This window comes from Pectinophora gossypiella, chromosome 1 (assembly GCF_024362695.1).
Source record: "Pectinophora gossypiella chromosome 1, ilPecGoss1.1, whole genome shotgun sequence".
NCBI classification, from domain to species: Eukaryota; Metazoa; Arthropoda; class Insecta; order Lepidoptera; family Gelechiidae; genus Pectinophora; species Pectinophora gossypiella.
In genome coordinates this window covers 5,258,334-5,275,124 of record NC_065404.1, presented here as the reverse complement: position 1 = coordinate 5,275,124, position 16,791 = coordinate 5,258,334, and the positions used below count along the sequence as shown (strand labels likewise).

Sequence of the window (16,791 nt, the reverse complement as noted above, 5' to 3'; positions counted from 1 at the left end):
GAAAAAACTTCATAAAAAAAGTAATTATCACAGCCACAGCAGAGCTTCACGGCCTTTTTTTTGTTTTTTGTTAGATCAATAATTTTAGTATTATTTGAAGTAACACAAGAAAATTAATTAATTAATGAAAACACATAGGATGACATAATTTTCTCTTTATTCATAAAAGCAGCTTATTTTCTGTTATACATTGTAATGCATTTGTAATTACGTAACGTTACACAGTAGATAACAATATTGATTGAGAATAGCTAAAATCAGTATTAACATTATTAAAAAATATAATTTTCATGAAACATTTGCAGGAACAAAAAATAAAGTCAACATAGAATTCATTAAGCGAACACTACTCGTCTAAAGGCACCCCAATCCACATTTGACAGCAGCCAAAACCAAATGTGTACTTGTGTATTATCAAAATTATATTCAGAAAAATCCCTCGCAGATACAATGCTAATCTAGAAATAGAAGCCAGTCGAAGACGATCAAATAACAATCTCATTATTCTTTTTGAATAATTTTCGAATTTTAATCACTAATTAAGAAACAATGAGTAGGATGGTTGACTGCTTTTATCGATGACGTCACACGCACAGTATTCCCCACGTATGTCCATACAAATTCAGTGGAAAATTTTCGTTTTGACGCTCGGTAAAAAGTATTTTATTTGACTAAGTTACAAAATAGTCTGGTAGTCATCGTTACACCCGCCGCTGTGGAATAACAGCGAATCTTCACGACTTATTCCTTTTCAACGCGTCTTATGTATTTAGTCCTCATCAGAGTAAGAAAACTTTATGTATCATTTGAATTTTTTCGGGCCAAAGATAAGGTCTGCGTCGGGGGCGCCCTTCGGATGTTGGTACTTCTGTCTGACGTGTTGACCCCGGTTGGGATTGCCGCTGCCGCCGGACCCACCGCCGCTCTCTGCGCTATATTCTTCCTCCTCTTGCCTTTCTGATATGTTCAAAGTCAACCTGCAAAAAATGATCGTTATGATACTTTCAAGCAAAAGACAAAGTAGAATGGAAGAATAGGATAGTGTCCTTTGTCATATAATGAGACTTAAAACATGGCAGCTTAAAACAATAATCGCCGAAAGACAGTCCAATAGGTTTAACGTGCCTTCTGATGCATGGAATCATAGATTAAAAAAACTCACTTTTTGAACAATCAGGCGTTTGAGCCTGCAATTTTCTTACCAAACAAAGGACAGTCTCACAAAGTGATTTCGGCACCCGGACCTCCAGATCGAGCCCAGTGCTCTAACCACTAGACCATGAAGATTGTTTTTTTTTTGCCATGACTTATTGTAGATTTGCCACAAATGGCATTAACTACTTGGCTGGAATCGAAGGTTGTGAAATAATATTAAATATGCTAAAATCTCACCTTTTCACGCGCTCCATCTCTTGTTTATCTACCAAGGCTTGCTGCTGTAAGTTGCTAGCCAGTTCTGGTGGCGCGTTGAACGACTTGTACTGGGGCTTAGTGCCTTTGCGTACCATCAACACGAACTCCACACCTTCCTTTCCTTGCTGGAACACAATATTTGAATATTTTTAATTAACTTATTTTTTTATAGTGTGTCAGGGTCGAAGCAACTTTGTAAAACTTATTAATTTCCAGAGTGAAAATAACTACAATAATTTAAATCCATTTATCTACTTTAGATGTATAAAAAACATAACATAAACAGCCTATACATATACGATACGGACGATATACGTGGGCTGCTGGGCGCAAGCCTCCCCTCAATCAACCGGAGGGGGTATGGAGCATACTTCACCACGCTGCTCCAGTGCAGATTGAGGTGTTTTACGACTAATAGCCGGGACCAACGGCTTAACGTGCCTTCCGAAGCACGGAATCATCTCACTTTTTCTGACAATCAGGTCATTCAAGCCTGCAATGTCCTTACCAAATAAAGGACAGTCTCACAAAGTGATTTTGATAATGTTCCCGCCGGGAACCGAACCTGGGCCTCCAGATCGTGAGCCCAACGCTCTAACCACAACACGTCAGACGTCTGACTTACCATTAACTGCTCGTAAGTCTTCTTAGTGGTCTGCCGGCAAGTCATTGGCACAGCGATGTCCCTCTGTTGAGGTCTGTTTTCACGTTGTCGTTCAGCTATATTCTCCATGACCATCTTTTCAAATGCCGACTCAAATTCTACGTCCTCGACCTGTATACAAATGTAGCTATATATTAAATGGAACAAAGTATATTTACGCTTGCGGAGGAATAAGAAAAAGGAGATGGCAAGAACTCATTTTGCTAAGGGAAATTATGTGGGGATGTTATAAGTAATTACATAAGCCCCGCCCCTATTAGTGACGTTATGTGCCGGAGTAGGGTTCAACGACATCTGGCAGTCTGGGAACCGCACTTTCCTATGCATTTTTCTCTCTCACTCAAAACCTCCTCAGAACAGTCATTTGCTAGAGATAATGCAAAATCGACGCAGCGGTCGGAATGCGGTCGCACTCCCACTCTTTGTTTCGCTTTAACATATAAGGGTTCTGAGTGGCAGAAAAGGATAGATGTATAGGTAAGTACGATGAGGTATGGCCAGATGTAGTTCAACCCTCATTGGTATCGCAGGTACATTCATATGCCAGCACCTCTTTCTTATTACTCTGTACATATGCCACGAAACAAATGAATCGCGTATTACCGGTTTTGGAGCTGGTCTTCTTGGCTCAATGGCAATATCTTCCTGAACGTCATTCTCGTCATTGCCCGCATTTTCCGTGATTGGCTCTTCGTCCGAGCTCTCTTCTGGTAGCTGAGGGTTATCGGTTTCATCGTCAGTCTCAATGATAGTGTCCAACCCATCATTGACACTGTCTTCCCCTTGTTCCTCATTGTCATATTGTTCGTCCTCACCCAGTTCAGGGTACAAAGTTTGTCGCAAATCTTCTATTGCATCTTTACACTGCTGCCAACTCGTGAACAGGCTTAATTTCGGCCTCAGTGTACTCAAACACTCCTGATAAATGTACTTCACGTAAATAGGAAACTTGTTTTCTTCAATCCAATAAGGATCGGAATATTTGAACCAGTAGTAATTCTGGAAGAAAACTAAGAAATAATCAAGCCTCTTTTTGCTAGACCCACTATTGAAATAGGCACCGCAAGTCTCCAACAGTGCACAGACCAATCTTATTCTGAACACGTTGTCTGACGGATCAAGAGGCGAAACACTGCTGTGATCGTTAGTTACTCCAAACGTTATGAAGGAGTAAAGGACGGTGAAGACATCGCGGGAATCTAATAACTTGTAATTGTATAGCTCTCCGAGGTAACGGACCGTCGCTATCCTTCTTTGATTGTATCTGGGGTGCGGGTCTTCCATGGTGACTCGGATTTCTTCGAGTATGGTGTCTACTACAGCGGGGGCCACGGCTTCCTGCCACGCCGCGAGCTCCGCAGTCAGACGCGCTAAGGCTCTGCGTGCACTAGCCCTCACCCTCCATCCACCAGCTAAGTGCAACGTAGCTACCGCCGCCACTTCAGGATCGTCCCAATTAAGCTTTCTCATCAATCTCAAGATCTTTTCTTCATTACTCTTTTGCAAGTCTTCGTGCAGAATTTTCCTAATGAACTGGTGCATAGGAGCCTCTTCTTCTTTAGGTTGCGCTGGCGCTTCGGGTGGACACACGTAATAGAATGCGTTTTCAATCTGAGTTACGTAACGCGAGTCCAGTGCTGAAACAGTCTAAGCACCACATTTGTTGTTAATCTTTGAATTTTTCAATCATGTAGTAAGAAAACAAATCACATAACAATAGAAACGTAATAGTAAACATTTGCACAGATTATTATAAAGAACTTTACTCTGACCAGCACAAAGACCACACGCCTATCGACTATAGCTGCTCAGATGGAATTCCGCCTTTCAGTTACCGTGAAGTCGAAACAGCTTTAGAACAATTAAAATATAATAAAAGTCCGGGAGAAGACGGAGTAACAACAGAAGCCCTATAGGTCGATTTACCTTGGTTCCACACCTTGCCAACCTTTTTAACTCGATTTTATTTTCTGGAAAATTACCAACTAAAATGTGCCACTCCAATATCATATTGCTGCATAAAAAGGGAGACAAACAAGATCTCGGTAATTACAGACCTATAAGCCTGATATCCCATATTTATAAAACATTTATAAAAGCTATACAAAACCGCATCACAAGTTTTCTTGACCTCCATCAACCTCCCGAACAGGCCGGCTTCCGCCCAAACTTTTCCACCACCGACCACCTCCATAGCTTAAACCAAATAATAGAAAAGTTTTCTGAGTACCATCTTCCCCTTTACCTGGCCTTTGTCGACTACGCTAAGGCGTTTGACAGTGTCTCACATGCCGCGATATTTTCCGCCATGCTCAATCAAAACATTGACCCAACTTATGTCAAACTCCTCAACATTATTTACAACAATAGCACGGCCGCCATAAAGCTACAAGACACGGGGTCTCCGTTCAATGTCAATAGAGGAGTGAAACAAGGCGACCCGTTATCTCCTAAACTATTTACCGCCACCTTGGAGGAAATTTTCCGAAAACTGCAGCCAGCCTGGATGTCTAAGGGCATAGACGTGGGCGGCAAGAAACTCACCAACCTAAGATTTGCAGATGACATCGTCCTGTTCTCCACTTCAGCCAAAGAGCTCGAGATTATGCTGGACGAGCTAAACGAGGCGAGCCTTGAGGTTGGACTTAAGATGAATCGATCAAAAACACAAATTATGACCAACAGCACTAAGATAAAAATAGAATTGGATGGGCAAATATTGCACTATGTTGACGAGTATATCTACCTGGGTCAGATAACGTCCTTCGAAAACAGGCAAGACAAAGAAGTGGAAAGACGCATTCAAAATGCCTGGAAGAGTTTCTGGTCCATGAAGGAGCTAATGAAAGGTGACCTCCCGATATGTCTCAAGCGGAAACTCATTGACATGTGCATATTGCCTATCCTCACCTATGGTGCGCAAACATGGTCCCTGACCAAACATCAAAAGTCCAGACTCAAGGTTTGCCAGCGGGCTATGGAGCGCAGTATATTAGGTGTTAAACTGATCGATCGCGTTAGAAACACGACACTGCGCTCCAAAACTCAAGTGGCAGATGTCGGAGAAAAATCCGCTAAACTGAAGTGGGAATGGGCGGGACATGTCTGCCGTATGCATCCGGAAAAGTGGGCCAAAATTACAACTGATTGGGCCCCACAGGGTCGTCGACGTCGAGGTAGACCACGACGACGGTGGAGGGACGAGCTGGACGCCTTCCGGCACACCTGGCGGAACGATGCCCAGGACAGGGAGGGTTGGAAAGAGAAGGGGGAGGCCTTTGCCCAGCAGTGGGACATTGATTAGGCTACAGAAAAAAAAAAAAAAAAAAAGTAGTAAGAAAACTTTAAGTGCCCTATGAACATACCTTTTTTCTCATCATTTGTTGAAGATAGATCATTGTCCTTTGGTGTGTGTCAGGATTACAGTACAAATATCTGCCGCAAGTCTCCAGCAAGTTACATGCCATCTCAATGTGGTGATGTTTGAAGTCATGTAAAAGTACCTTCAGGCAGTACAATGCTTCCATCTTTGAGTACATCCCAAATTTGACTAGTTCACCAATAAATCTAACGACTTTAATCTGTAAAAAGATAAATTATACAGTAAATAAAACAGGTTGTGAGAAGCTGCAGTAGTTTTAGGCGGATGAGACGTTCTGTTATATGAGTTTTGAGATTTCGGTTTTTAAAAAAAACTATTTTGAATTAAACTAAAAATTATATTTTACTTTGAATTTGGAATTGAAATACAGATTTGGAAAAAACATAAATTAGAATAGAGTTGTGTACCGCGTGGTGGATGGGATCAGACTGACTAGATTGCGTGGGAAGAGGAGGCTAGGAGAATAAGGTACTGACTATTACAATTTAGATGAAATACAGAATTAGTGGTTTTTGGGTAAAGGTAAGCATTTCTACTAGCAATTGCATTCTATAACAACTTCCCCCGGAAAGACTAAACTTACGCATTTTAAGAATGCGAAGTTTATGCTATTTTATCTATTAGGCATTATGATTACCCTACTTTAAGTCTGGGGTGTGAAGTTGAAGGTAATTCTGTGATTTCGATACTTTCAGGATTTTCAGGATTATTGAGATTTTCAGGTTTCGTGACGGGAGAGCGGCATAATTTACAATATTTTGATTTCAGCATAATGTAGATTACAATAAGAACAATACTTAATACGCTAATTACAGATAAAGTTGGATAAGTATAATATAGTGTTTCAGTAATGTTTGGCTGATTCTTTAGTGATTTCAATTCTGTGATTAAATCATCAGTTTTATGCTTTATTCCGGATAAACTGTCAATATTTAGTGATGTTAGGTTTACGTATGTAATAGATGGTAATTGACTTTTATACTTATCCAAATTACAACAACTATCATTAATAATGTTAAAATCGGAATTTACCTCATTAACATAAATCTTAGAGCTAGACTTAGACAGTAATCGAATGTTTTTAAAATAAGCAATACAGTTATCAGGTAAGTTAAGAATACCAGTGCCGGATAAACTGAATTCTGATAAGTCTGTTTTGCATTCAATAGACAGTTTATTATTTTCAGATTGAACATACAACCATTTATCATCTTTGATTCTTTCCCAAATATTTATTTTACCGGTGAGAAATCTAGAATTACAAGATTTTGGCAATGACACTACAGATTTAGTTATTATCTCAAGTTCACAGTTAGAGCTAGTATCAACAGATGAATATTCATTTAGTTTGCTGCATATGAACAACTGAGAGCCAATTTGTTTACACTGGTCCAATTGCGATAAGGTGCAATAGGATGTTTTGTCTTCGCTTATTGCAATGTATCTAGTTGTGGGGATTATCATTGCATATGAGCTGGGATTCTGCGAATCATGAGGTACAGGTAGCGGGATATTCTGATATAAATAATATTTCATGTGATGTACTAGTGGAACTTTGAATACAAATATGATTTTATTATCTACACTATAACAACTTAACTCTGAAATTATCATTATCTTATGTATACTATCTAATTCTATTTTTATAGGAAATTCCCTATATCTTGGTAAATTGTTTACACTATTAATTAACTCATTATATAATTGAGTTGGGTTTAAAATTGCGGGATGTAACACGTTGCTTTTAGCAAATAAAATCGCGTTTAAAATATCATCTACCTTAAAGGAAAGGGTTAATAAACTAGTTTCAATTGTATTAATTATTTCGTTAATACTAAGCCTTACATTAAAAACATCTGATATGATAGATAAGTTCTTAAGGTTCAAACTTAATTTTTCAACAGCGTCATTCAAACGCGCTTCATTGGTATTTATTGTGTTTATGGTTTCATTAAAATTAGAGATTGCTGACTTTGCTAGCAATATATTATCTTCTATAAGAGAAGTTAACCTTTCGCTTTTATTTTGTAAAGTTTGAAGAGCGCTGTTATATCTAATTGCATCGTCCTCGTCCATAGTTCCGAAAACATGTTTGAAAACTGTACCAACTCCAGCAAACCACGCAGCGCGTTTTGACCGTTTAGAAATAAGGTGTGATATAGCGACATTATCTCTCATAACGTCTTGATAATGAGATTGAAGTGGTTGTAACGAATTATGACATTCTATGTCTTCCAAAACTTCGTTCTGTTGACACAGAAAACGGCATGTACCAATAGCTGAATTAATATTTTGTAAATGCGGAAGTATAAAAGAAACATCCACAGGAATAAGTATGTTTAGATCTTCATTTGTGATTTTCATGTGTCCCATGGGGTTGAAATAAATTCCTGGGTTACTGTGTATGGGAGTGATGACGCTTCCATACGTGAGCGATATGGAGCTGGAAATAAATAAGTAGAGTGTTATAACTAAAGTTGTAGTCTATACTATGTTAATACATACACGAGTAGGTATTATAGTTAAGCGGGTTTCACTTCGTCAAAGTGATGTCTCACGTGACGTCGGTTTATTAGAAGAGTCAAAGTATTGTTTGAATGGACCTTTATAATTTTGTATGGTCCTTTCCAAATAGGCGAGAGTGCCTTTCTTAGTCGCAGGTGATTCTTCAAATAGACAAGGTCACCTGTTTTGTAATTGGCTGGTCGAGAACGCTGATCATAATAATTCTTTGACTGTTCTTTGGATTTATTGATGTTTTCAATGGCCTTGCCGCGTGAGAATTTGAGTCTGTGTTGGAGTCGTTTCACGTATTCTGGATAAGTCGTATCTGAGCGTAGTTCATAGATAGAGTCGGGAATATGGGGTTTGTGTCCAAAAAGGAGTTCGTAAGGGGTAAATTGTGTTGTCGTGTGAATGTTAGTGTTATATGCCAACATGGCGGTATACACGTATATGTGCCAGTTAGTTTGATTCTCGTTAACATATGATTTAAGGTATTCCTTAAGGGTTGAATGACTGCGCTCAAGTGCGCCTTGAGTTTGGGGATGGTAGGGAGATGACCATAGTTGTTTTATTTTCAGGAGATCGCAAGTTCTTTTGAATAGTTCTGCGGTGAAGTTTGTACCCTGGTCGGTAAGTATAATTTTGGGAATACCAAATAGAGATATGAAATGAACTAAACATTCACATGTCTCTTCAGCAGTTGCATTTGAAATCGGGTATGCTACAGAGTATTTAGAAAGGTCATCTTGGAGAGTGAGTATGAATTTGAGTTTGTTAGTGCCGGCTTCTGGTAGGGGACCTACGATGTCAAGACTGATGCGTTCAAATGGACTAGTAGATGTTGTAGTTATTTGCATAGGGGCCCTATTTGTTCTACGTAGAGCTTTGTTTATTTGGCATTCACTGCAATTTTTAACATAGTTTTCAACATCTGATCTCATATGTTTCCATAAATATTTTTCTCTGATCCTATTATACATTTTCGTGGATCCAAGATGGCCAGCAATAGGAATGTCGTGATTTTCTTTAAGGATTTTTGGGATTTCACTAGGAACTGGATAGATTAAGGTGTTGTGGTGAATATTGACGGTGATGTTGGTGTTGTTAAAAAGGTAAAGTATGATATTGTAGATTCTGAGATAAGCGAGGTTTTCGAAGGGGTTCTTGAAATCGGATATGGCTATCTCAGTTACGTTTTCCTCGGATATTAACAATTCGTTTCTCAGATATTTTAGAGATTGGAATATATCAGAATAGGTAGTCTCATCAAAATGATGCACTTTAGTGAATAGGAAATGGAATATTTTGTTGTTTGTTTTTAGGATGTTGGATGTTTGTAGGGTTCTTTCTTTTTCCATGAATTCATTTGCGGCTTCGTGATTGGTAAGTATGTCCTCTACGTAAGGATTGCTTTCATCCATATCTATTGAGGTAGGTATTATGATAATTTTACATTTACTTTTCAGGAGTTCTTCGTTGTGTTCTGTGATAGTGACGTTGGGAGTAAAAGATTTGTTATTTATTGCTTTTAGACATTTACTGTATGTGTCATCATCGTTAAGGAATTGAAGAGGATCCAGAGGATTTTCAGGACTTGGAACAACGATAGGATTTTGCATGTTATTTGCAGGGTTCAAAACAGCATCGGGATTTGCAGGAACTTCGGGAGTTACAGGAGCTGCGGGACTTGCAGGGGCTTCAGAGGTTATAAGAGCTTCAGGATTTGTGGGAATTGATGGATTCGTTAGGTCTTCTGATATATCTTGGTTTTCAAAGAGGGGATCAATTTCAGGATTCAGCGAGAGTGGATTCAATTCGGGAAAAAGGTCTTCATCTACAAGGATTTGTTCAGGTGTGGTGATAGGATTTACGGGATATCTCGATAGAGCATCTGCGGCGCTATTGAGTTTACCCTTTCTGTAAATAATTTCATATTCGTATTCAGCGAGTTTCAGTCGCCAACGTTGGAGTTTGCTACTAGGATCAGTGTGATTGAAGAGCCACTTTAACGGTCTATGATCTGTAACGATTAGGAATTTCCTCCCATACAGGTAAGGTCTGAAGGTTTTACAGCCGAATAGTACTGCCAACAGTTCCTTCTCTGTAGTGCTGTAATTACACTCGGATTTGTTCAAAGTGCGAGATGCATAGCCAACAGGTTGTTCCTTACCGACTTCGCCTTGAGAAAGAATAGCAGAGATGGCATAATTGGAAGCATCGCAAGTCAGAATAAATGGTTTTGTGAAATCTGGGTAAATAAGGACTGGCGCAGAGGTAAGTTGACTTTTTAGTTCCTCAAAGGCAAGTTGCTGTTCGTTGGTCCAGACAAAAGGGGTATCCTTTTTTAGAAGTGCAGTTAGGGGTTTGGAAATCTTTGAAAAATCTTTTATGAACCGGCGATAGTATGAGACAAGACCTAGAAATGACTTGATGTCTTTCGCAGATGTGGGTTTAGGAAAGTGAGTAACAGCCTTGACTTTTTCAGGGTTTGGTCGAACACCCTGATCACTGATGATGTGTCCCAAATAGGATACTTCCTTGCGAAGGAATTCACATTTGTCAGGCTGGAGCTTGAGATTGAAATTGCGTAAGCGTTGGAAAACTTCTGATAAATGTTTGATATGCATATCGAGGTCATGGGAGTAAATAACAATATCGTCAAGGTAGACGAAGCATTTGATACCTTGGAGACCAGTGAGACAAGTGTTCATAAGTCTTTGGAAGGTAGATGGGGCATTTTTAAGCCCAAAAGGCATTCTATTAAACTGAAAGTGTCCTTGAGGGACGGAAAATGCGGTTTTCTGAGCATCTTCCTCGGATACTTTGATCTGGTGAAATCCAGATGCTAGGTCCAAGGTTGAGAAATATTTACTGTTTCCTAATTGATCTAGAATCTCGGCAATTTGGGGAATAGGATAAGTTTCACCGATGGTGATGTCATTGAGTTTCCTGTAGTCAATGACTATACGCCATTTGCGTTCACCTGAGGCGTCCATCTTTTTGGGTACAACCCATATGGGTGAAGACCATGGAGATATGGAAGGGACAATAATTTCTTGGTCAAGCATTTTATCCATTTGCCTTTTTACCTCTTCTTTATGACATTCGGGAAATCTATATGATTTTGTATGAATAGGTGTCTCATTAGATGTTTTGATTTGGTGTTGGATCTTGGTAGTGAACGTGAGTTTATCATCGGGTAGATGGAAGACATCTGAGTATTTTGAACAAACTTCGAGGAGAGAACTCTTCTCTTCTGAATTGAGATGTGAGATTCTAAGCATGTCAAGGACTTTCTGTGTTCTGTCTCTAGCACTAACACATGGATTCTGTGATGTTTCCTTTATGGCAATAGAACTGACGTCCAAAGGGTCAATTTTGAGGTTGAGATCAGAGTCAATAGTAACAGGGCCTTCGGATGTATTTATGACGGAGATATTTATTCGATTATTAGGTTTAACCTTTACGACACAGTTGGCAATCAAAAGGGATTCAGAGAGATGTTGGTCAACTATAATGCCTTCTTTCATTTCAGGATTTTGTACTGTACACTCAATTACAGTTTCTGTACGAGGCGAGATTGTATAGATGGGTTTACAGTATTTCATTTTTACGATTACAGAACGAATTTGTAGTGTATTTTTATTATAATCGATTTTCCCATTTTGATTATTAAGAAGATCACTTCCGAGAATGCCATCATAATCGAGGCTAATTGTGTCGACTACGTGGAATCTATGGGACATGTCAGGTATGACTTTTGGAAAAAGGTTCAGTTGAAAGGACCCTGATGTGGCCATGATTTTATCATTGGAGTCTATACCTTTGAGTTGGATTATATGGTCATCGAGAGCAGGTAAGTATTTGATTGCTTGTTTTTTGATCAGGCTTACACATGAGCCAGTGTCAACAAGGAAGGACAAAGGACGGTCAGCAACAACGGTTTTTAGAACAATGTGAGGTAAGAATTTCTTATTAGTATTCGAGGTCACTTCATATATTTTGTGTTGATTTGATTTAGAAGGATTGGTGGTTGTCGCAGTAATAGGAGTTGTAGTTTGTCCTTTATCGGATACAGTGGATACAGAGCGAGGATTGTCAGTTTGAGTCTGGTTACCTTGTCGGTTAGTATTTTTGGGTTTACAGGACACAATGTGCGGACTGTCAATTTGGGGCTGGTTACCCTGTCGGTTAGTCTTTTTGGGTTCAGAGGATACAGTGTGAGGACTGTCAGTTTGGGGCTGGTTACCCTGTCGGTTAGTCTTTTTGGGTTCAGAGGATACAGTGTGAGGACTGTCAGTTTGGGGCTGGTTACCCTGTCGGTTAGTCTTTTTGGATTCAGAGGATACAGTGTGAGGATTGTCAGTTTGGGGCTGGTTACCCTGTCGGTTAGTCCTTTTGGATTCAGAGGATACAGTGTGAGGACTGTCAGTTTGGGGCTGGTTACCCTGTCGGTTAGTCCTTTTGGATTCAGAGGATACAGTGGTTGATAAAGTCAAGACGTCGGCTTTGTTAAATGTCTGTCCCGTGCGACGTCTATCCGAGACATTATTTAGTTTAAACTTTCAGCATTATTGTCTTCAGCAGAAGGCTCCACTGTATAACCTGGATTGTCTGGAGTGCTCGGGTAAACCTCGTTAACGAAATTCACATTTCTCGAATTGAAATTCGGTCTAAAGGGTTGTCCTGAGAAACTCTGCCTAGCACGGTTATTATTATATTCGCGTTTTCTGCATTTGTCGATAGTATGCCCTGGGTTCTTACAATATCGACAGATTGGGACATTGCTTGTATGAGGCGATTGAGTCAGTGCTAGTGGTTGCGGGTTGTTAGTAGGTGCTTTTTGAGATGGACGAGAGCGCTCAAAGAAATTGTTATGGGTTTGTTTTTTGTGAAGGTTTTGAGATATCTTGTCCTCCGAAATAGCAAAATTTATAGCTTCATTTAAAGTAGATGGATCTTTACATCTGACAATTGTACTGAGATTTGGGGTAAGGCCCATAACAAAAGTGTGTAAAGCAAGATCCTCCATAGCAGCGACCCGACCAGCCAGTTCACCCTTTTTCTTAGTTGGGATAGATACGTTAATCTCTGTAAGGAGTTTGCTTAAACAGGTCTCAATTCTAAGGGCAAAGTGGTTGACCGGTTCGTTGTTGTTCTGTCTGCATGACTGGAGTTCCGAGAGAAGGTGAGTGTAGTGCTTCTTCTCGCCGAAGTTTTCTTTTAAGAACTCCTCTAGCTGGTCCCAATTTTCGAAATCTTTAATAGAACATGCTGACTCGGCTCTACCCTCAAGTTGACTTAGTATGTATTTGAACAAAATGTCTCGTTGTGAAAGGGCCGCTAGGTCGATTGCATTGCGGCAGTTGCTCAGAAATGCATTTAACCTTTCTCTGTTGCCATCGAATTTAAATATGAATTTCGTGAGGATGTTGAGGTCGATTTCTTTGATAGTTGTAGTCGAACCTGATGCCGTAGCCATATTGATGAATTTATTAGGCTCGGATAGTCTGAATGCGGCCTTAGGAGAGTTCGGTTCTTCGAATAGATAAGTGGTTGCGTAGGCGCAGACGTCGTGGTATGCACTGACACTGTGTGATATAGTTAAATTGTACTTACAATATGCACGATATTAACACACCAAACATGATGAAAAACTGCAAGTTTTCACACAACACAGAAATAGTAGAACGTTTTGTAGTATTTATCACAATATTCACAGCGAAACGTTTTTATTTTCACTACTACAGTGAATTGGAAACAGTGGAAACAGCGGAAAAATTATCACTATTGCACAGTAGAAATTGTAGACAGTTTTTCACTTTTAACTGTAGAAACGGCGAAATGTTTTTATTTTTTACACTGTCGCGATACTGCGGAGACGATTCCGGGGACCTTTAAAGATCCCTTAGCGCTGCCACCAAATGTTATATGAGTTTTGAGATTTCGGTTTTTAAAAAAAACTATTTTGAATTAAACTAAAAATTATATTTTACTTTGAATTTGGAATTGAAATACAGATTTGGAAAAAACATAAATTAGAATAGAGTTGTGTACCGCGTGGTGGATGGGATCAGACTGACTAGATTGCGTGGGAAGAGGAGGCTAGGAGAATAAGGTACTGACTATTACAATTTAGATGAAATACAGAATTAGTGGTTTTTGGGTAAAGGTAAGCATTTCTACTAGCAATTGCATTCTATAACAGTTCGTTATGTAAAAATTGACGATTCAAAGTGTAACTATGTTACCAACTGAATAAATAAAATATTTTTTTGAATTTGAATTTGTATTTTTTTAGGGACAAAGCATATTCATATTACGCACCTTAGATTCAATATTAATCTGATCCTTTTTCCTGACATGATATTTGAAGTCCTGTTTCAACATTTGGCACAGGTCCACACACACATCAGGCAGTACAGGATACAATATTGCAGCGAATCTCGAATAAAATGGCAACAAATCGAGCCTTGTTCTCGCTACGCTGAACAAGACTCTAGTGAGCTTTTTCCTGTTATTTTTCGTGTTGAGATTCAGTACAAAATCTACTGCAGCATTGTCGATGAGTTCTCTGTTGATACAGTTTGGCAGTTCATTCATAAATGCATCAAGAGCGTATCTGAAACATAATATACAGTCATTAATGTCTGCAATATATTGAACTCTAAGCATGGAATAAGAATAGAACGGTAACTCTTCGCCTGTACCAATTTTATCGGGCGCCGAGATAGATTTATCTCATCCCTCTAGGTCATACTACAGCCGGTAAGGAATAAGGGGGAGCGCACATGGACTGATGTCTCACTCGCACTTACGCAGAAAGGCGTCACGTCAAAGAATGACACGATTTATATGGAGTGTTTGAGGTCCATCTAAGCCAAGTACATATAAGTCAAGTTGTGTATACATACTTATTAGAAATATTAGTAGGCTGTGATTCTTCTTGCTCCACATCAGGTACTGTTGGTGGTTCTTCGCTGTCACTCAATTCATCCTCTTTAAGATCTTCATCCAGCATTTCTTCAGTCACTGTTTCTGTCTTATTTTTTACTGCCTGTGAAATATGTATTTGCTGATTATTTATGATCATTAGGGGTGATATAATTATCGTCACAAAATGGCTGTTTGTATTTTCTCATGTCTAAGGAAGCTCTAGTTAAATCAATCACTATTTAAAAGGTGAGAGCAGTTAATATTTTTAAAATTTAACATAATTATTTTTTATTAGAAGCCCCATTTATTTCCAAAACCAATGATAAAATGTTCATAAAACCTTACAGTTTTTACCTCCTTCATCTGATAATTGGGCATGAACACTTTCAGGTCTGGCAAGCTAGTGTAGAATGTTCTAGTATCTTCGTCTTGCCACGGGTCTGCACCAGCCTGAAGGGTGAACTCCTCACCTCCACCAATAGTAACGGTGCCCTGAGCTTCTGTCACTGCTAGGGATAAGATTGGAGGCTCTCCAGCTTCCCCTAGCTCTTCACCAAGTACTTCGGCGAAACTTTGCGCACCCGCCAATAGTTTATCGTAGGTTGCCTAAAAATATTTAGAACCAATAATGTACAGATTGCAATAGAGAAGAAAGAGAAATTATAGATATGGTCTTGGTTAATGAGCATCTCTAAGTCTGTCTGTGGAGTGGATTGTTCATTTATCTAGTCTGATAGTGACTTATTAACTGCTTCTACCTGATGTTGTTCCAATTGGTCTTTCCTCTCCTGAGAGAGCTCTCCTCTTGTGTGGAGAGTTCTCTGATTGGCTGCATGAAGGGCTTGCAGCTGAGCTCTTTCATTTAACAGGTGCTTTGTCAGGGACGCAAAGTAGTCTTTTAATAATGTTCGCACTGCAGTCTGTTTCTCAGCAGGCAAAAATGTGTTCCTTGGAATAGTTACATTGTATTTCTGTAAAAGGTATTAATTATTATAAATGTTCAAACAATTTTTAAAAACAAAACAAGTGATAAAAATACCTAATTAAAACAGCAAGCAGGTACCTACCTCTGCTGTATCTCTTATTTTTTTAGGCACCAATGAAGCATAATCTTCTCCACAGTGCTTGCAGAAGGACAGGAGTATTGGGATGTTGTTATGCTCCTCCTTATCCATGTTTATCAGCACTGTGAGCACATTTCCTAGCAATGGCAACCCTGTTTTATTTGCAAATATGCCCACAGCAACTAACTCTGCATAAAATCTTATATCCACGCGCAATTTAGACGAGTTTGTGATTTTGTCTGTGGTTTTAAAGCTCAAAATCTTTTGCCAATTTTCAAAGAAATTAGACGAAAAATCAGCATAAGTTTTGTGGAGAGCAGAACACAAAGTTATGGCTGCTGGGATGTCCGACATCTTCAGCTTAGCTTCTGCTATTGCAGCTGCTACCTCAGAAATGTATTTTGTAAGATTCAGAGTACTGAAATCTTTGAGAAGTGTATCAATCTGTGTTGCACTAAATGATTTAAGTTTCTTAACAAAGGTTGTATTCTTTTTCAAACCAGATTCGAGTTTTGAGAAATGGTTTTCAGGGGGTCGCTGGCAATTTAAATTTTGACTCCGCAACTCCGATTTCTGTTTAAGTCTGTTCTCTAGGTTAGATATATATTCAGAAAGAGCAGCTTTCTCATTTTCTTCTGGGTTTTCAGGTGCTTCATCGCTAGGTTTTTCTTCTTTATCCACTTCAGAAGTCATCTTCTCGAAGACAACTGCTTCAAAATGATACAACACACTATTTAGGGATGTTTTTGTGTAACTTTCGTCCACGCAAAACAGCCAAAAGCCAAAATAACCTCATTTGACAACTAATGACATTGACGTTTGGTCTT

The 16,791-nt window shown here is 39.2% G+C and overlaps 1 protein-coding gene across 2 annotated transcripts; it reads right to left on the bottom strand.

Annotated features, from left to right (window-relative positions):
• Nucleotides 1–140: 140 nt before the first annotated feature.
• LOC126368733 (regulator of nonsense transcripts 2) lies at nucleotides 141–16,753 on the bottom strand. Of its 2 annotated transcripts, none has more exons than XM_050012875.1 (10): nucleotides 15,968–16,753; nucleotides 15,659–15,871; nucleotides 15,246–15,506; nucleotides 14,879–15,021; nucleotides 14,292–14,586; nucleotides 5,443–5,658; nucleotides 2,681–3,724; nucleotides 2,039–2,188; nucleotides 1,393–1,538; nucleotides 141–977 (listed from the first exon to the last, which is right to left on the bottom strand). In XM_050012875.1, the coding sequence occupies exons 1-10, from the start codon at nucleotides 16,655–16,657 to the stop codon at nucleotides 803–805; spliced, it is 3,333 nt and encodes a 1,110-aa protein (XP_049868832.1). In that variant the 5' UTR covers nucleotides 16,658–16,753; the 3' UTR covers nucleotides 141–802. The 2 variants fall into 2 exon arrangements, with proteins under 2 accessions (XP_049868832.1, XP_049868840.1); XM_050012883.1 differs by having other exon boundaries at nucleotides 15,255–15,506.
• Nucleotides 16,754–16,791: the final 38 nt, after the last annotated feature.